The sequence below is a fragment of the Saimiri boliviensis genome, chromosome 9, assembly GCF_048565385.1.
Source record: "Saimiri boliviensis isolate mSaiBol1 chromosome 9, mSaiBol1.pri, whole genome shotgun sequence".
NCBI classification, from domain to species: domain Eukaryota; kingdom Metazoa; phylum Chordata; class Mammalia; order Primates; family Cebidae; genus Saimiri; species Saimiri boliviensis.
In genome coordinates, this window is record NC_133457.1 from 17,863,804 (window position 1) to 17,885,139 (window position 21,336).

The 21,336-nt window shown below is 39.4% G+C and overlaps 1 protein-coding gene across 2 annotated transcripts in view; it reads left to right on the forward strand.

The window, feature by feature from the left end:
- Positions 1–21,336, forward strand: part of ARHGEF26 (Rho guanine nucleotide exchange factor 26) — a 128,887-nt gene that overhangs the window by 63,667 nt on the left and 43,884 nt on the right. For both annotated transcript variants that reach the window (XM_010335753.3, XM_003925017.4), the window contains exons 7-9: positions 8,150–8,302; positions 11,383–11,512; positions 15,132–15,206. In XM_010335753.3, the coding sequence (XP_010334055.1) occupies positions 8,150–8,302; positions 11,383–11,512; positions 15,132–15,206 (358 nt within the window). The remainder of the gene's footprint in view (positions 1–8,149; positions 8,303–11,382; positions 11,513–15,131; positions 15,207–21,336) is intronic.

Genomic DNA, 21,336 nt, shown 5'->3' on the forward strand with positions numbered 1-21,336 from the left:
GTTTTGATAGGAGTGCTGGCATATGTTTTCTGTCATTCATTATCCCTATTTCTGAGGAGTGTTATCCTCATGTCTGGGAGAAGTTAAAATATGGATGAATGCATTATTTGAATAGCACTGAAACAAAAGAATCAAATACTCAGGTTACCATGGGAACAAGTTTCTTTCTCTCCACATTATTTCTGTGAAGCAAGTTCAGACGATAAATACTTGAAATTGTCATTTTTAGGCAAAAACTCAGTCTTAATGGTATTAAAATTTCAAGGTCTTTTTTATACTGTTTTCCCATATTTGTATGGTCCTGTATATATTCCTTCTAGCAAATACATTATCAGTGAGAGGAAGGACTTAGTAAGTTGGAGCCTTAACTGATAGGGAAGTGTTGAAGGACACTTGGTTTTGTAGTCTCTCTTTGCCTCTTTCTCCCCTGGCCTCCAGCTCCCCTCTCCTTTGGGATTTGCCAGGTGCCTTGAACTGAAGGTGCCTGTGCAGAGCTGGATTTAAACGTAAGCAGGCTCTGTGTTGTGTGGTATTAAGGCTAAGAAAACCCTTTGATTCAAAGTCCTGAAAATACCCTTAGCTTTTGTCTTTTACCTCAGTCTCTTCTGCCACACATCCAGGCTGATCTTAAAGGTTTAACAGGATGATAGGAATTGTCTAACAAAAATCATTCTAGAGATTTTAAGGATCAAATAGTAGCTATCAGAATGGGAATGAGTGCTACCAGAGCATTTTTGTTTAGAATTTTTTTTCCCTCACATCTCAAACCACTTTTAATTTCTTATCCTCTTATCAATCCGGAGATACAATTTCAGAAGAAAAGGATAAAATAGAATGTGAGAAGACATACAGTCTACTGGAAAGGAAATCTCTTGAGACCTTTACCAGATCAGGGTACAGGTAGGATATTTTCTGATTGAGCAGCAACTGTCCTATAGTTTAGTGGAATTAATAGATTCCCTATCACTGTTAGTCTGGTGAAGGATTCATAGATGAGCTTCATCTTCTTCAGCATTGATTTTGATTGATTGTTAATGGCTGCCTGGAGTGCAAACTCTGCGTGTAGGCAGAGTGCCAGACAGTTACTGATGCCTGCCATGGGTTAGTGGTGGTGTGCTTGCCATGCTTTTACTTTCTCTGATCCAGTATATCAAAAGAAACTGAAATTGATCTTCAATGTCAATGTGACCACCAAAAAAAGTCCAAATGAAGCCCCAGATCTCACTTACCAGCAGCGGAATATAAATTCATCTCGGTAGAGTACAGAATGTTCTGTATTAGGAAAGTATTTCCAGCAGCACATACTTTGCTGCCACTTATCTGGAATATTTCTTTGTTTAGTGAAGATATTTTATTAAGTAACAGCAACTTAGACATGTGAAACCTGCCTGGTATGTTAGAAGTCTCCAGCCTAAGTGAATATGACCCTCTCTGGTGGGATACTGCAGCCATTTAGACTGACAGCTCGTTTAAGTGAGGGAGACGTCTAGGAATGAATTGAGTTTGCTTTAGGCAGATGGATATTAATGAAGTAAAAGTACCTTGAAAGGACGCCATTCTTAGGAGGGCACAGGACAGCGGCATTGATTATAACCAGACCTCCTTTTTTTCTGTGTTTCCAGAGCTAGAGCACTGAGTGTTGAGCTTGTTAGCCTCTCTGGCATCCTCCTAAATAGGATAAAGGAGGGGCTGGTCTGGCAGTTTTTTCAGAAAATGCAGCTGGCATTGAACAAATTCATACTGGACTGGGTCTCACATCAGTAATCTTAATTGAAGAATTGTAAAGGCTTGTGCTGAGAGTTCGTGTCTTCATTGGTGGTCCTTCCTGTACATACAGTTCTGGGAAGCCAACTTGTGGTCAATTAAATATATGTTGACTTATCAGTGAGAAAAGCAAGGTAGAGACTGACCCAATTTGTGGGTATTACTTTCCTAGCAAAATAACAATAGAACAACATTCTTTTACATGTTTCACCTTTATAATTTTCTATGTAAAACAATTAAATTTGATTTGTTTATATATTCACTTATTAAATATTTGACTATCTCCTATATTCCAGGTACTATGGCCAGGTCTGAGGTATATGTGTGTGTATGTATACCTGTATGTATAGTAGTGAACACAACAGACATGGCCCCATCCTCTAGACCTTACTAAGAGAGACAAAAGTAAAAAATTATAAAAGAATTAATTGCCATCATAGCAGGTACACTGAAGAAAAAGCATGGGGTTTTATGAATCATAGAACAAGACAGCTTAACCTATCCTGGTACGGTCAGGGAAAGCTTCCTAGAAGAGATGAAGTTTTATCTGATATATGAAGGATAAGTGGGGTTGATGAGGCAAAAAGGGCATCGAGAATAGGAGGGTCAAAATGAATAACCCCCAGAGAGCTTCACAGGGTACCCATAAGCCGATATTTGTTCACACTGTGTCAGCCAGGACCAGAGCACATTGCTGGCTGTGGTTCTCCTGATTATCTTTCTCGGAGGCTGCACCTAATATGGTTGCTGACCCTTCTGTTGTCTGCACATCTTGTCATGGCATAAATCTTACTGTGAATGTCTGCAGTTCGTTGATTTGTGTAATTTATTTACTGAGGCCATTCAACATTAGTCTTCTTGGAAAATGACCTTTTTCTTTTCAGTTCCAGCTGTTACTCTTCTTGCTGGATGTTTTGGTTGAGAGTTGGCCAATAGCAACAGGTGGGCAAGATCAGCTCACTGCTGAGACCTGAGGCAGCAGGTGTGTTGGGTCAAGCACAGGGTCTGGCTCTGGTTTCAAACTGAGTTGTGACATAAGCACTCTTTGCCTTGGTTTTCTTATCTGTAAAATGGGTATAATGACCATCTCATAAAGCAGGCTTGAGGATTAAATGAAATATGACAGTGTATGGGAAACACACAGCCGTGGGCCTGGCACTGTGATAGCGGCCATATTTATCAAGTGTTTGCTACTTGACATCCACCAAAGTCTATTGCTCTGTGCTAGACACATGAGAGAAGATTTTGTTGGTTGACTGATTAAAACAGGATTTTTTTTTTTTGGTCTGTATTAAATGAGTTTTAATCTCCTTTATGGATTGGTGAGCTCTACTGTACAGTCTTTTCAAGAGCTATCAGGAATGCTCATATTTGACATGCCAATTACATTACCAGTTGTACTTTGAGAAGGCTGTCAGTAATGGTATGAGGAGCATTGATACATCACCTCTGTAGGTCTTTTCTACCTACTACACAAGGGTGAAAGTGAACCTAACAAAAGTACATGGGCTGAGTGTATCAGAAACGGCTACCCCGCTGCTGGTTTTGTTTTTTCCTCAAAAATTCACTGCCACATTTAAGATCATCGCGTAATAAAGCAACCACAAAAAGCCTAAAGAATATTTAATCTCTGCAGTTTTTAAACACATTAGAAGAAAGGTTACCAGACCATAAGCAAGCTCCATATCAGGCTCTTTTTTCAAACATGGGTTTAGTTGAATCATCCTGAACTTCCTGGGATGTTGACCATTATCTGCACAGTTGAGAAGCTCACCTGGGCAGACTACAATCATTTAAAGAGTCCGTTTGAAGTATGGGTGTGATTTTGCTGGTGATGGTGAGTTAACAGTCAAACAGGTCTAACTCATGTTTCTGGTAAGGAGGGATGTTTCTAGGCAGCTTTTCCTGGTCCACAGAAGGTTTCTCTTTAGTGGTGAGATTGGAAAAGTTTTAGGGGAATAAAAAAGATAAAGGTTGTATAATGTGATTGATATAAAACATGAACATCTTGGTAATACTACAAAGAGGAAATAGTGAAAGTATTATCCTAGAAAAAAATTCATAAAACTGAAATATGTATTTCCATTAAAAAGTTGTCCTCTTAGTAAGCCAAATTATTTCATTCAAATTTCAACCAGGGAACCAGAATGCTTTTATTTTTGCTTCAGATTTGATTTGATTCACCACCATTCATGGTTCCCGAAATCATTCCTCATTTTTTAGTAATATTTTCTTGGTCTTTTTATAGCTACCTCACTTAGTAAAGTATGCAAATTTCCCAAAATAACCCATAGATTATTTAACATAGAAAGCTTTAAATTCTGTCTCAGTTATGTAAATTAAAAATAAAAGATGGGTGGTTTGGTTTATATTGAAGTGAGTAGCATAAACAGATATTTAATTGGTACCTTATTTTTAATATTGCACTTTGGCAAACCTTTTACAGTGATAAATGAAATTTTCCTTTTTCATTGAGAAAAGCCAAGTTACTGTTGTTTTTGGTTACATAGTTGCATTCCTTCAGGCTGGTAACAGTGTAAGCTAAAGACCAGAGATTGTAAGAGATATTTGTCTCAAGATAGTTATATCCTCGAATTATATGATAATGGCCTTATGAATGGTTTCTTCTTTTTTTCAATTTTCTTTGAACAATTTTCTTTACATTTGCATTACAAAACAGTTGGAATTAAATGACAGATATTCCATATTTATATGAAAACCAGCTAGAAATCAAGTAGTCTTAGCTATATAGTACCTAGAATTCCAGTTCCTCTGAAATTTCACAGATGTGTGTTTTTAGCTGTCCATTACACATCTCTAAGACAAAATTAAATGGTGCTCTTCCTGCTGCTTCTCCCTCTTCCTAAATCTCTGTCTTCGTTAAAGGTTTAAGAACACACTTTATTGCCAGGTGGAAACCTTGACCAGAAATCTCAGCATCTTCCTTGATTTCACATCTAATGACTTTCTTGAATCTATTAATTTTCTCTCCAGATTGTTTCCCTACTCTGTGTCCTCTCTTGATTTCCCACTGCCAGGCTTTATTGTCAGCTTGCCCGTATTAGCCACCTAACCGACCTGCTTGTCATCTGTCCCTCCCTAGTAGTAATCCATCCTTGCTCTGCTCTAGTTTTCTCAGATTTTCAGTGATTTATTGGCTTCTATATCTCCAGTGGTTTCTTCTTGTCTTCAGATTAATCCTAAACTTCCCAGCACACAGTATATAACCTTTGCAATGGAGCTCAAACCTGCTCTGCAGTCTTCTCCCTATGCCCTTGTTCCTCCTGGGGTCTATAGCTCAGCTCTACTAAACTTCCCAGTTTCCCCAACCAGACCCCACGTTGCTTCCTCTGCCTGTTGTGCCTCCTTTCCCTGCTCCTGTCATGTCATCCTTGGCACTGATGATCCAGCTTACACATTTCCTCACCTGTGTTGACCACGGAAGTGGTCACTCTGCCTTCTGAAGAGGCCTCTTTATCACCACTTTCTGACACCAAATGTGTGAGGTTTTTTTCTTTATACCAACCAATTATTCAACTCTCAAGACACCAATTGTGTGTCCTACAATTCCAGTCCTAAAATTTCAGTTCTGACATTAACCACCCTGAGTTCGCATCAGAATCCATAGCTTTAAGGTTTCAGTCCCGCAAGACTGCCTTCATTTAAGATGGCAGATGCAAGTATTGGGTCTACAGGTAACCCACACTTCTCTCCTACTTGGCTACAAAGTTGTGGGGGGGGTTCCCCTCTTTCAGGCCCTGATAATTTGCTAAAGTGGCTCACAGAACTCAGGCAGGTTTATTGTATAGGGTACAACTCAAGAACAGCCAAATACAAGAATTGTTATACGACAAGGCTGGAGTGGGTGCAGGTACTGCAGACCACCTCGTCCCTCTCAAGGGCCGGTTACCCTCCCAGCACCTCAAGGTGTTCATCATCTCTCCCTAACCCCATCAGTTAAGGGTTTTTGTGGAGGTTTCATTATATAGACTTAATTGATTAAATCATTGTTCCTTGGCAATTGAACTCAAACTCTTCTCTTCTGACTGGAGGTGGCCAGGAATGACTGAAAGTTCCAACCCTCCAGTCATGCCTTGGTCTTTCTGGTGATCAGAGCCATGCTGTAGCCAAGGATCCCCAGCTACCAGTCGTCTCACTGGCATACAAAAGACAATCCTATCACTCTAGAGATTCCAGGCATTTCAGGATCTGTGTTCCGAGAACCAGGGATGAAGAACAAATACTTATTTATTTTTATTATACCACACCTCTTCATAGATCCTGTATTGTAATTGGCAGCATGCCTCCCATCACACCACTGTGAGTGTTGGGAGGGAAGGGATCATTTCTTAACTAAATTTTGTTTAGTGAACTAATCTCTCCTTTACATAGAATTCAGTTTCTGTTTTGGTTCAGGTATTATGCTACTCTTTCTCTACATACACACACACACACACACACACACCCCTATACACACAGATACCCACACTGCCACAGCCACATACCCACACTGCCACACCCACACACATACTATTATTGGCACAGTGTGATTAAAATTCCACTGATAGATATATACCCAGAGACTTGAAAACAGACACACAAACAGATATTTGTATGCAGATGTTCATAGCAGCATTATTTCAGGTAGCCAAAAAGTGGAAACTACCCAAGTCTCCATCAGCAAATGAATGGGTAAACAATGGCTATCTATATGACATATGTAATTATTTATCAGGCGTCCCCAAACTTTTTACACAGGGGGCCAGTTCACTGTCCCTCAGAGCGTTGGAGGGCTGCCACATACCGTGCTCCTCTCACTGACCACCAATGAAAGAAGTGCCCCTTCCTGAAGTGTGGCGGGGGGCCGGATAAATGGCCTTAGGGGGCCACATGTGGCCCACGGGCCATAGTTTGGGGACGCCTGTTATATATCATATGTATGTGCATAGATATATATACTTGTATCTGTATACCTATCTTGGTGACCCTAAATTGCTATCTATTTGTATACTAAATCTGGTAACCCTGGCCGGCTGTGGTGGCTCACATCTGTAACCCCAACACTTTGGGAGGCCAAGGCAGGCAGATCACTTGAGGTAAGGAGTTTGAGACTAACCTGGCCAATATGGTGAAACCCCATCTCTGCTAAAAAAAAAAAAATACAAAAATTACCCAGGCATGGGGTACATGCCTGTAATCCCAGCTGCTCAGGAAGCTGAGGCAGGAGAATTGCCTAATTCCGGGAGGCAGAGGTTGCCTTGACCTGAGATCATGCAACTGTACTCTAGCCTGTGTAACAGAGTGAGGCTCTTTTGGAAATAAGGAAAGAAAAAAAGAGAGAGAGAGAAGAAAGAAGAGAGAGAGAGAAAGAGAAGAGAGAGAGAAAGAAGGAAAGAAGGAGAGGGGAGAGAGGAAGGGAAGGGAAGAAGGGAAGGGAGGGGAGGGGAGACCCTACATTGCAATCTGAATAAATTAGGGAGAAATTTAAATGCCATGCATATTATTGGATTTAAAATAATGTGATTGTTTTTATTTTGAGAGAAAAAAACATAGCATTAGATTTGTTTCAGACTTTTTTTTTTTTTTTTTTGAGATGGAGTCTCATTCTTTTGCCAGGCTGGAGTACAGTGGCACCATCTTGGCTCACTACAACCTCCACCTCCCGGATTCAAGCAATTCTTCTGCCTCAGCCTTCCAAATAGCCAGGACTACAGACACATGCCACCAGGCCAGCTAATTTTTGTATTTTTAGTGTACATGGGGTTTCACCATGTTGAGATCAAGAGATCAAGTCAGGGTGGTCTTGATCTCTTGACCTCGTGATCTGCCCTCCTGGGCCTCCCAAAGTGCTGGGATTACAGGCATGATCCACCTTACCCGGCCTCAGACTTATTTTTTAACCATTTATTTAGTTGTTTTGCTCATATACTTTTCAATATAATAAAATATGTAAGCATGAACTCACTCCCCTCCCCATATTTAAATAATTCTTAAAAAATAGTGAAATATATTTAGTCTAAAGTACCTGAATGGAGAGAAATGCCTCAGATTATCAATGTTTGAAGTCAAACACTCAAAGCAATAAATTGGGTTTTTTTGGTTTTGTCTTGTCTTGAACTCCTGGCCTCAAGTGATCTTCCTGCCTCAGCCTCCCAAAGTTCTGGGATATAGGTGTGAGCCACAATGCCCAGCCTCAAGGTGTATTAATACGATAGATTTAAACTTAGATAAAATTTTTATAGTTTTTAAACATATTTTTTAGTTGGTACTCTGTACTGTTGAATTTTCAAATCTCGTGTAATAGCATTACATGAGGATTATCTATTATCGCTGTTGCAGTGTATGAAAGAAGCATAAAATGTTTTTCCCCCCTTTGGTTTTTCAGGTTCTTTATAGAGTTGGAAGCAAGACATCAGAATAGTATCTTCATCGATGATATAAGTGACATTGTGGAAAAACACACAGCATCCACATTTGACCCATATGTGAAATACTGCACAAATGAAGTCTACCAACAACGAACGCTACAGAAATTGTTGTAAGCAAGCAATGCTGAATGCACAGTTTTAATAGTCTAACCGAGTTTTAATTAGGCTACATTGACAAATTAATTGATCTTTTGAAATATTTAGAAATGCCCCCTGATAGGCTATTTCCTGGAAGAGAAATGTTTAAGAGCATGACTTTCAGGGTGAGGGTGTTTAAGTAGAAAGATCTAGTGTGTAGAGAATTTTCTCTTTTAAAATGATAGTTTGTTATTGATGTTGTCTTTGTTTATTGTTTCTTTGTTTTTAATTGCTGCAAGACACAGAGGTGGTCCTCACTCCAAACCCACAGTCTTCTAAGCTTTTAACTGGCAAAAAGTGGTTTTCCTGAGACCTAGAGTGGATTCTTGAGTAGATTGAGCTAGAAGCTAAGATTCAGGGTTTTCTCTACCATTCTAATCTCTCTCCATTTAATTGTCAATGAGAATAAATTTTTTAAATAAAAATTGCTGATTATTCCCCACCCCCCTACCCAGGTAGTTAGATTTGAGGAGAAGGAAGTTCTGAAGGAAAGCAATAAAATAAAAAATAATAATGTTCTTGAAGATTTCAGTTGTGCAGGAAAAGACTCAAACATTAAATTTCCCGCCATATCTTTTCTTTTTGTCCTTTTTAGATTACTTAGAGTTTTGATGCGATACATATGTCCTCTGTGTCCTAAGAGAGTCAGCAATTGTTCAGTAATGCCTATATGTCTTTTGAAGGGTCCTGTTTATCACAAGTATCTGTTACAGCACAGTTGTGCACTGCTGTAAACCCGGTTTGGGAGCTTAATGGCTGTTACCTCCTGTGAGGTGTGGCATTTATGACCATAGTGTGAAGCTTTAGTCAACTTCTGTGCAAATATGTGAAACCTCTGTGGAGGAGAAGGGGTTGAGGGTGACTAACTTATGGCTGCTTGGAGAAATAGTCAAAGCCTCCAAGCTGGTAAGAGGGGCTGATGATGGCCCCCTTTCTCCTCCACATCTTCATGACATTTTCATATAGCCAGGGTGGAAAACACACAGCTGCCAAGCCCAAATGAGATTTTTAGTATAAAGCAGGGTTTGTTCGCAGAATTGACATTTTGGACTGGATAAGTCTTTGTGGTGGGCTGTCCTATGCATTGTACAATGCTTAAGGGCATCCCTGGCTTCTATCTGCCAGATGCCAAAAATGTCTCCAGACATTGCAACAGGTCCCCTGAGGGTAAAACCACACCCATCACTTCCCCTCTCCACAGAGGTTGCTCTGTAACTGTTAGAGAATGCAAATTCATATCTGAAAACAAAGTCTTGAATTAGAGATAAATTTGGGTTTCATTTTGTTTTGCAGGAGTTAAAAAAGATCAGTAGGTACTGCTGTATATCCTGTGACTCTTAAAGGTTCTTATCTTAATGATTGTAATGATAACATCATCTGCACTTTCACATGGGAATTAGTAGTTGTGTTTTCAGGGCCTTTGTTGCAGTTGATGTGGATCTGAGGTTAGAACAGTGCCTTTCAGTTCTAGCTGCAGGTAAGAAATGCCTTGGGCCTGGAAATGAGCAAATATACAGTTCCCGGAGTCCATCCCAGACTATTTAGTCAGCAGCTTTGGAAGATGAGGGAGGGGACTGGGACCTGAGAGATTTACATATGCAACTAGTTTAGAGTTTGTTTTTGTTTTCTTAACTTTCTAAAAATCTCAAAGCTTTCAGCAAAAGGAAACTTAAAACTTCTCAGCTTGAGAAAGTGGAAATGAAGTGTTTCTGTTTAATTTCATTTGCTATTCTGGTATTCTCCCCCTCCTGCTTTTAGTAGCAGCCTTGAACCAAATTATTTAATTTTCAAAATAACATTTAAAAAAATATGACTGCTATTGCCACTATCCTGCTTCCTCCTCCTCTCATAGGAGTATCGTATCCATCTAACTCCTGCCCTCCTTGCCTTGGAAAGTGGCAGTGGAACTCTCCACAGCTTCTCACAGGATGAAGTGAGAATAGAGTGAGAAGTGAGGGGACAAGAGTATCAGATTTAACATTAGAAAACTTAGGTTTGAGGTCTGGTGCGGTGGCTTACGCCTGTAATCCCAGCACTTTGGGAGGCCAAGTCAGGTGGATCACTTGTGGCCAAGAGTTTGAGACTAGTCTGGCCAACATGACGAAACCTCGTCTGTACTAATAATACCAAAAATTAGCTGAGCGTCATGGCGCACATCTGTAATCCCAGCTGCTTGTGAGCCTGAGGCAGAGAATTGCTTGAACCTGGGAGGCAGAGGCTGCAGTGAGCTGAGATCGCACCACTGCACTCCAGCCTAGGTGACAGTGAGACTCTATGTCAAAAAAAAAAAAAAAAAAAAAAAAAAAAAAGAAAACCTGGGTTTGACTTCTGTCTTTACCAGTTACTAAGTCATATTTACTCGGTGGGCTAGGCACCTTTCTGCGTTCCATTCTCTTACTGGAATCCCTATCTGGTCTTCTTAAAACTTATGTTGGTGGTTCCACATGAAAGAATATATGTCACAGTATCTCGCTAAGTTTCATCAAAATGTTACAGCAGCATTAATACTTTTCTTGCATTAACAGGAGAAAAAGAGGAATATTTTGACATGTCAGAAAGTTTCTGTCTCAGGAAGAGGATCTTTGTGGCCTAAAGCCTCTGAAGTCCAATCTAACTGATAGTTTCTTGTATCATTGTCTAGGGCTGGAGAAGTAGCTTAAAATATTATTTATGATCTTATTAATGCTATGTGTTTATTGATGATCAGATATAAGGCCTAGTCTGTATATTGATTTATGACCATATGCTCACCATTATGATACCATGACTTCTTCATTTGCTTACCTTCCACTTCTGTAAGTTTCTAACGCATACATGTTTTGCCTTATTGTTATTACTGTTAAGTGAAATCCACATCTTGTTATATTCAGCCTTGAAGGCAGACAAGCCATTGGTATTTGCCTGTGTGATTATGTGTTTAGGATGTTTTCATATATTTTTAAATAGTTGATACTATATGTATTTATCACAGTATTTTGTAGTACATTTTTATTTGCTCCTTAATTTGAGGAGGAAATATTTTGAAGTTTCTCTTTTCTTTGTTTTCCCTCAGAGCTACCAATCCATCCTTTAAGGAAGTATTGTCAAGGATTGAGTCCCATGAAGACTGTAGGAACTTACCCATGATCTCTTTTCTCATTCTCCCCATGCAGAGGGTGACCCGCCTTCCCCTGCTGATGGATGTAAGACATGACTGTGGCTTTTTTCTCTGTGGATAGCTGTGCTTCTATAAATCTGATTAAGAAAATTATTCTTATTCCACTTAAATTGATGCATATTTAAAGGTCTAAAAATCCCCCAATCAAGTGAGAAGGTGTTGTTTGTTTGGAAAGTCTCACCTGTATCTGACAGCTCTGGAAATTATCTTTCATTTAGGCTTCCGTGGTCATTCTAGAGAAATTGGATCTCATCACCCACTTACTCAACTTTTTTTGAAATAGAAAGAATTGTGGCTTCTTTAAGTCAAGAGGCCTGGATTCCAGTTCTAGCTAAGCCACGCATCCCCAAACTACGGCCCGTGGGCCGCATGTGGCCCCCCTGAGGCCATTTATCCGACCCCCTGCCGCACTTCAGGAAGGGGCACCTATTTCATTGGTGGTCAGTGGGAGGAGCACAATATGTGGCAACCTTCCAATGGTCTGAGGGACAGTGAGCTGGCCCCCTGTGTAAAAAGTTTGGGGACGCCTGAGCTAAGCCATTAGGCATGTGACCTTGAGCAACTCAGTTTCTTTGGGCCTAAGCTTCCTCAGACTGATCATTGAGATCCCTTCATCTATAATATTCCAAGGTACCCTGGGGCTTCCATTTCATACAGGAGTGAGAGTTTCTTCACCATGACAAAGCATAGTATTGCTTGGATCGTGCATTGTGCAAAGTGAGTGGGGAAAGCCCAGCATCCTTCTTGTGTTAGGCAGCACTCATGAAGGAAGCAAGTGTTTGACTTTGAATAATGACAACACATGACTGGGGCAAGCGAGTAGCCTGCTTAGTAGTACGTGCAGCTGGAAAGACAGGTAGGCCATGGGCAGGAGGACCTGCCACTGGCTACACTGGAGCTGCTGAGGCAGCAAAGAGAAAAACGGGGTGGCTTGACAGAGGTCCCATTCCAGCAGTGGACCACAGAGTGTCTTTTTGATCCAATTAGAAAATACTTTGTTAAAATCCTACTTTAAAATGGGATCACAATGTTGATATAAGGTCAACTTTTTACAAACCTGATTTTTACTAATCAAAACAAAGTAAAATATATATTAAAAATTATGATTAAGAATAAATTTCACATTCTGTATCCCATTGTAAATTCTAAAATATATTCTTTTAAAATTCTGAAATTTTGAAATGCGTAAAAGTGTGGGATCGTGAGCATTTGGTTGACTGCTGCAGTTTTGGAGAGGTTTTGTCAGATATTTCAGAACTCACAGCACCTTGTGCTCCTCAAGCTCACCTTGATCTACTGCCTTCACACCTTCTCCACCCATCACCTGTAATTCAGGAACATCCCTCCTTTGTACATATTGGGAAGCTTGCAGTTTTGAACATTTCACTTTCTGATTTTTTTGAGATCAGTATTTATCATGTCTAATGATAGAATGCAGCTGAGTTATCCAAATCAAATTTTGGCTTAAGAAGGAATCTTAGTCCATATAAGGAAATATTATTTCAAACGTTACTATTTTTTTAAACAAGAAGTGAGTTCCTTGTAAATATAACATTTATTGTAATGTCAGACTTTTGAATTTTCAGGTTGTCTTTTTCTTCTTCTGGAAATGCATTTTATTCCTCTTTGAGAAGTGGAATTAGAAAAACAAAAATAAATAAAATGCATTTTAAACATGTTTTCCACATTTTATATATACTGTGATCTTCAAGCCTTTTATATCCTCTTTAATTTTGAGAAAATTACTTGTATAGAATGGGACTCCACAATCTAACACATTATATTATACAGTGTTGGAGATTCATGCTGCGATTGCTCAGTAGGCTTTAGACATCTTTTGAGCCACAGACCCCTTTGAGATTCTGAGTAAAACGATATAGCATTTCTTCCCAGAGAATGTGTGTATGCACAGAATTTTATATAAAGTGTCAATATATGGACTCCAGCTAAGGATGCCTTCTCTCAGGGCTGTAAGCCAGTATTTTCATGCTGCTTTCATACCCATTAGTGGGTCATAAAACTGATTTTTGAATTATGAGCATACGTACATTGCTCATAAAGTGGTTAAACATTGTTTCACAAAATCCTGGTTCATTTATGTGTGCCTGTGTGCTTCTTGCAGTGTAAAAGTATTCTTATAGTGGGTCATAGTCAAAAAATATAAGAACCCCCACAGATGGTGCCCTCTGTGTTTCTCACATAGCTAAAAATCTACATGCCTAACTTTCAGATGTCTTGGCCTGGTGCTTCTCTACATTTAAGGGACCAGGACCTAGTGATTTGCTAATAGCCAGCTACTTTCTACCTCTGCCTGATTGCTATTGCCTTAATCTGTTTCTCGTGTGTGGAAATCTGGCCATTTAGGCAGAATATAAATGTACTTAAAATGATGTCTCTCCAATTTTACTTCATTGGAAATTTGGTTAAGCTTGTTAATTGAAATGAATGCTTTCAACAATTAAGTGGTTCCCTAGGCTTGGAATGTGTGTGTATAGCTTTAAAGTTATGTAATCAAATTTACCATGAATTGACCCTGTTTGAACCTGATTTTACTATCACAAATGAAATTTCTCAGTGTAAATATATCAACCGAAAACCTACCAGGCTTTTTTTTCCTTGCGGATTTTGTTTTTGTTGTTGTTATTTTTTCTTTGAGACTCTGTTGCCCAGGAGTGTAGTGGTGCAATCTCAACTCACTGCAGCCTCCACCTCCCAGGCTCAAGTGACCCTCCCACCTTAGCCTCCTGAGTAGCTGGGACCACAGGTGCACGCCACCATTCCTGACTAATTGTTTTGGGAGTCTTTCCATGTTGCCTGGCTGGTCTTGAACTCCTGGACTCAAGCAGTCTGCCCGCCTTGGCCTCCCAAAGTCCTGGGATTACAGATGTCATGAACAGCTGTGCCCAGCTGTTCTTTTTATTCATAATGTATCCTCTATAAATATAATTGCCTCTAATAATAATGATTATAATGGTGATAATTAAAGTAACTCTCATGTATTGAGGGCTTTCCATGTTACCCTGGCTGGTCTGAGTCTTTCCATGTTGCCCTGGTTGGTCTTGAACTCTTGGACTCAAGCAGTCTGCCCGCCTTGGCCTCCCAAAGTCCTGGGATTACAGATGTCATGTGTTCTTTTTATTCATAATGCATCCTCTATAAATTTAATTGCCTCTAATAATAATGATTATAATGGTGATAATTAAAGTAACTCTTATGTATTGAGGGCATACTGTATGCCAGGCACTCATAAAGAACTTTACATAAATTATCATTAAGGCTTGCAGCAACCTTGTGATATATTTGGCATCACCCCAGTTTTACAAATGAGGAAAGAGAGGCTTATATAGACAAAGTTGGTGACTTGCACAAGGTTGGATAATTAGTAAGGGGCAGACCTGAGATTTGAAACCAGGTTTGCCCATCTCTGAATTCTGTCTTCTTAACCATTCCCTGGATGGACTCGGATCCTGTGTTTAAAGATTATTTCCTGGTTTCTAAATAGGATTTTAATACTATCCTCATACGCATCCATAATACTGTGTTCGGCATTAACTGTGCTTGAGTAAGAGGATATGGCTGGACATTGGTTTAATTTACTTAATAAAATAAATCAATTAATTTTGTTCACTTTTACTTCATTACAGACTATCTGTCAAAAAACACCTAAGGACTCTCCGAAGTACGAAGTCTGCAAAAGGGCCTTGAAGGAAGTAAGCAAGGTAACTGTTGTGTGACAGTTTACTTATAAGACGGGAAACCATTCAATTACCTCAGAAGAAAGTATGTCTTGGCTTGATGCTGAAAACTGGTAGAGTCTCACTGCCATTTGCACAGCATTCTTTAGGTAGTTGGAAACCAAAACAATATTTGCTCTACTCAAGTGAAATTGGTATTTTTGCAGTTTCAGACAGTTTTGCTTTAAGGACCAATAGATTACCTTATTTTCTTTTGGTGGCTGAATAGCTGTTTGTTTATTTCTGATTCAGTAAATGTTTACTGAGTGTCAATCACTGAGCCAAATATGATGCCAGTTCTTGGAAATGCAGTGATGAGTGAGACACGTGTGGCCACTGCACTCGTGGAATGTGCAGTGGAAAGAGGAAGGCAGACGCTGAATAGAGTTACAATGAAGGATGGTGGATGATGTGATAGAGAAGGCCACAGTGGTGTCTAAACTGAGACCTAACACAGGAGTGGCTATGAGCCCAGGATTGGGGAAGAGAGTGTCCCAAGTATGTGTAGAGATCCAAAGGCAAGAAAATATTGGAGATTTTGAAAAACTGGAATGTTCTTTATGTGACCAGAATGCAATCTGAGAGACAGCACTAGGGAACCAGCTGTGTAGGCCCTTGTTATACATACTAGGCTGTTGGGTGCCTTATTCTAAGATGATGTAGAGGCCAAATTCATATGTTATGAAGATGATAGTGGGAATGGGACCAGTTCTGAGGCCAGTGGTATTTGATCAGGCAAGGGATGGTAGTGGCTTCTACCAATGTGATAGTAAGGTGGTGAGAAGTCTGCCTGTATGCTGGGGAGGTAGGCTTGGAGACTGATTGGGTAAGCACATTTCAGGACAGAAGTCAAGGAATATGTCTCTGGCTTGGGCAGCAAGGTGGATGCTCTTCTTCATCTGTAACATGAACATAGGGAAAAGTGGATAAGTTCCATTTGGGTCACGTTGTCATTGAGATTCCTGTAGAACACCGAAGTTGGCTAAATAAACAAGGCAGGAGCTCAGAGAGGAGACTGAACTGGAGACGCGGATTTGAGAATCATCAACATATGGACAATTGTTGAAGCTGGGAGAGTGGATGAGATTTCTTAGGGAGACTGTGTGGAATGAGAAGGGCAGTGAGCCTGAGCAATGACCATGAAGAATTCTGGCATTCATAATCTTATTTAGGAAAAAGGAGCCAGCAGAGTAAACTTAAAAAAAGAACAAAACAAAATAAAACATACCAGAGAAGAAGGAAAACCGTAATACTTTGGCAAATGGCAGATAGTTTGGTGGTCAACTCTGTGGTATGCTCCTGAAAGATAAAGTGAGGTAATGATTGAAGTTTTCCTTGGGTTTATTATCAGGTAGGTTATGTACTGGGGTTGGTGGTTGTGGGGAGGGTACCTGAGTTGAGTGTATTGAGAAGTGGGAGGGAGGTGTGAATATACAGCCAGCCAGCAGTGGTAGCTAAATGTCTAAGATTCATTCAGAGAGTGGAAAGAGAAAGAGCTGTAGTTGAAAGGAAAGTGAGAGAGGGTCTTTATTAGTTTATTTGTTTAAAGATTAGAAAAATGTAGGTAGGGTTAGCCACTGACAAAAATATCTAGCTGAGAGGAAGCAATAGAAAGCATAGGTGTCACTGAGGATACTGTATGAGGTTGGCACAGGAGCAGAGATAATGGTAGCATCAGAAGCTTCCTAAATGTCTTCAGTTACGTAGCCCTTTGTGAATTTGGCATGGCTTTGTACCACTTTTCTATGAAGTACTATTTCTTTTAGTCAGCTTTACATCAAGTCATCATTTTACTTATCCTCATCTTAAAATCATGGATTAAAACCATCCTCACTTAAAATCATGGCTTTTATAAGGTCATTTCTTTGAGACAGGGTCTCACTCTGTCACCCAGGCTGGAGTGCAGTGGCGTGATCTTGACTCATTGCAACTTCCACCTCCCAGGTTCAAGCAGTTCTCTGCCTCAGCCTCCTGAGTAGCTGGGATTACAGGTGCCCACCACCATGCCTGGCTAATTTTTGTATTTTTAATAGAGATGGGGTTTCACCATCTTGGCCAGGCTGGTCTTGAACTCCTGACCTCGTGATCCCTCAGCCTTGGCCCCCCAAAGTACTGGGATTACAGGTGTGAGCCAATGCGCCCAGCTACTAGTTGGTTATTTTTATAACATACATTTTTATATTAAGAGTAAGTGTATCTATGGCTGGGCATGGTGGCTCATGCCGGTAATCCCAGCATTTTGGAAGGCCAAGGCTGGTGGATCACCTGAGGTCAGGAGTTTGAGACCAGCCTGGCCAACATGGTGAAGCCCCATCTCTACGAAAAATACAAAAATTAGCTGGGCATGGTGGCAGGCACCTGTAATTCCAGCTACTCGGGAGGCTGAGGCATGAGAATTGCTTGAACCCAGGAGGTGGAGGTTGCAGTGAGCCAAGATTGCACCACTGCACTCCATGCACTCCACTCTGGGCAACAAGAGCAAAACTCCGTCTCCAAAACAAACAAACGAATAAGTTAAGTGTATCTGTGAGCCACTTAAATTCATCTCTTTCTCCCATTGGTGATCTGCACACCTATTTTGGGAACAGTAAATAAAGAAAGCCTGACAAGTGAGAAGTTATGTAAGGTACTACCGCCAATTGCTCTTCCTCCAAGACCTCAAGTCTTGTGCTGCCTTCCTAGAGGAGGAGTGGGGAGGTTAAGGGGGGAAAGTTTTTGGGAGAAACTACTAGAGAAGTTCTAGTCTTGGACATAAATGAGATTTTGACAAGTTTTGCCTGTTTGTTACCAAGAAATTGATGTAAAATAATTTGCAGAGAGAAAAAAATAGGAGGACACAAGTGGTTGATTGTTGAATTGAACCTGGAATCTTAATTTTTTTCGAGAATTTTACATCCAAGTTACAGTCGAATGCTACATTCCTTCAGGCATCTCTTGTTCACTTGATTGCATACTGGTTCTTTTCAGGAAAGACTGGCAAACATGTAATAGACTAGTGAATTGCCTTACCTTGATACTGTAAGTATGTAAAAGGCTATCATCTGAAGTGATACCAACCCAGTTACTTGCTTTCTCTGAAGGGCATCATTCCTTTCTCTCTATTGAGCATGACCTGTAAATATTTGAATTATTCCCTCAGTCTCCCAGTGTTACAGAGGAACTGAAATCATTAATATAGTCAGCTCAAGAATTAATCTTCTGTTTTATTTGTGAAGGTTACTGATGAGGTTGTATAGATTCTGGGAAAATAATATGATTATTTTCAGCAGAAAGAGTATGCATAGAGAGCGTTTATGATTCAGAATGAAAATGTAGAACTACATTTGTTTGCTTTACCTAAAATCAGAGAAATTGGGAGTTCCCAATATTTTATTTCAGAGAGTTAAATTTGATATGTCGAGGCCCAAGTTTTTAGAACCAGATACTGCCTTAATCTCTTGGGTAACTCTCTCTAAGTAGTTACTCATTCTTGGAAAAAAAAAAAAGTCAGACCTTTTTGGTAATTAAAATACTAATGCAGTTTATTTGCATGATGCAAATAATACTTCTTTGAAATTGCTCATGTATATTGCTGAAAAGACTGTGACAACTTCTTTAATTTAGGGCCTTGGAAAGACTTACTGACCTAGAAACAAGAGCTACAAGAAGTACATTTCTATAAAATGAAAAATGTGCTTTCCTCCTGATTTTCTGTTAACATGTTGGGGGGAGAGGATTTCTAGGGAATCTGATAATTTCCAGAGAATCCAATAATTCAGCTTATCTAGAGTGATGTGTACCATGTAAGGAATGGTGATCAAGAGATGGTCTTATGCCAAATGTATCTTCCCTGTTCTTTCCATCTGTTTACTCTCCCATGGAAAGAGAATGTCTGCTTTAACACTGACCTCATCAAAACTCTATTTAGAGTTGGAGATAGTGTTACATTATGAGCTTTTCTCCCAGAGGCAAAATAGTCAAGCTCTATTTAATCTTTTCCTATAACGTATTGCTTCGGCCATTTACAAAGAAGTACATGTGTGTGACAAATGGCCAACAAACATGAAAAAATGCTCGGCATCGCTAACTATAAATGCAAATTAAAACCACAATGAGGTACCACTTTACTCCTGCTAAAATGGCCCTAATTTAAATATCAAAAAGTAATAGATGTTGGTGTGGATGTGAAACATCTTTAGGTGAAGAAGAAAAGGAAACATCTTTAGGTAAAAAGGAAACACCTTTACCCTGATGGTGGGAATGTAAACTAGTACAACCAGTATGGAAAACAGTGTGGAGATTTCTTAAAGAACTAAAAGTAGAACTACCATTCAATCCAGCAGTCCCACTACTGGGCAAATACCCAAAGGAAAATAAGTCATTATATGAAAAAGACATTTGCATGCTCATGTTTATAGCAACACAATTTGCAGTTACAAAAATAAGGAACCAATCCAAATGTCCATCAGCCAATGAGTGGGTAAAGGAAATGTGTTATATATAGATATATACACCGTGAAATACTACTCAGCCATTTAAAAAAATAATAATGACATTTGCAGCAACTTGGATGGAGTTGGAGACCATTATTATAAGTGAAGTAACTCAGGAATGGAAAACCAAATATCATGTGTTCTAATTTATAAGTGGGAGCTAAACTATGAGGATGCAAAGGCGTGAGAATGATATAATGAATTTTTGGGGATTTGGGGGTAAGGGGGGAGGGTTGTGGGATAAAAGAGTACACATTGGGCACAGTATACAGTGCTCAGAGTACACCAGAATCTCATAAATCACCGCTAAGAACTTCTCCATGTGATCAAAAACCACCTGTTCCCTGAAAAGTATGGAAATAAATTTGTTTTATAAATAAGTAGATATGAAAGTATTTTAATTTTTTTAGTTAAAAATAATTCAATTATAATCTTTATTTTAAAATGCAGGGAGTTATTATTGACTGTAGTCACCCTGTTGTGCTATCATATAGAGCATATAGTAGGTCTTACTCATTTTATTTTTTGGTACCCATTAACAATACCCACCTCCTCCTCAGCTCCCCAATACCCTTCCTAGCCTCGGGTAAGCATTATTCTACTGCCTTATGTCCATGAGCTTATTTTTTTTTTAATTTTTAAATCCCACAAATGAGAACATACAATGCTTGTCTTTCTATTTCTGGCTTATTTCATTTTACATAATGATCTCCAGTTCCAGCCGTGTTGTTGCACATGACTAGATATCATTCTTTTTCATGGCTACATGGTACTCCATTGTATATGTGTACCACATTTTCTTTATTCATTCATCTATTGTTGGACACTTAGGTTTGCTTCTAGATCTTAGCTATTGTAAATAGTGCTGCAGCAAACATAAAAGTGCATCTCTTTGATATACTGATTTCCTTTCTTTGGGGTATATACCCAGTAGTAGGATTTCTGAATCATACAGTAATCAATTTTTAGTTTTTTAAGGAACCTCTAGACTGTACTCCACAGTGGTTGTACTAATTTACATTCCTACCATCAGTGTATGAGGGTTCCCTTTTCTCCACATCCTTGCCAGCGTTTGTTATTGCCTGTCTTTTGGATATAAGCCATTTTAACTGGAATAAGATGATATCTCGTAGTAGTTTTGATTTGAATTTCTTTAATTACCAGTGATGTTGAGCACCTTTTCATATGACTATTTGCCATTTGTATGTCTTCTTTTGAGAAAGGTCTGTTCAAATCTTTTGCCCATTTTTGATTGGATTATTAGATTTTTTTTCCTGTAGAGTTGTTTGAGCTGCTTATATTTTCTGATTATTAATCCCTTGTCAGATGGGTAGCTTCCTCCTATTCTAGGGGTTGTCTCTTCACTTTGTTGACTCTATCCTTTGCTCTGCAGAAGCCTTTTAACTTGATTTGATCCCATTTGTCCATTTTTGCTTTTGTTGCCTGTGGCTGTAGGGTATTTTTTAAGAAATTTTTGCCCAGACCAATGTCCTGGAGATTTTCTCTTATATTTTCTTGTAGTAGTTTCATAGTTTGAGGTCTTAGATTTAAGTCTTTAGTCCATTTTGATTTGATTTTTGTATATGGTAAGAAATAGGGGTGTGGTGTTATTATTCTGTGTATGGATATTCAGTTATCCCAGC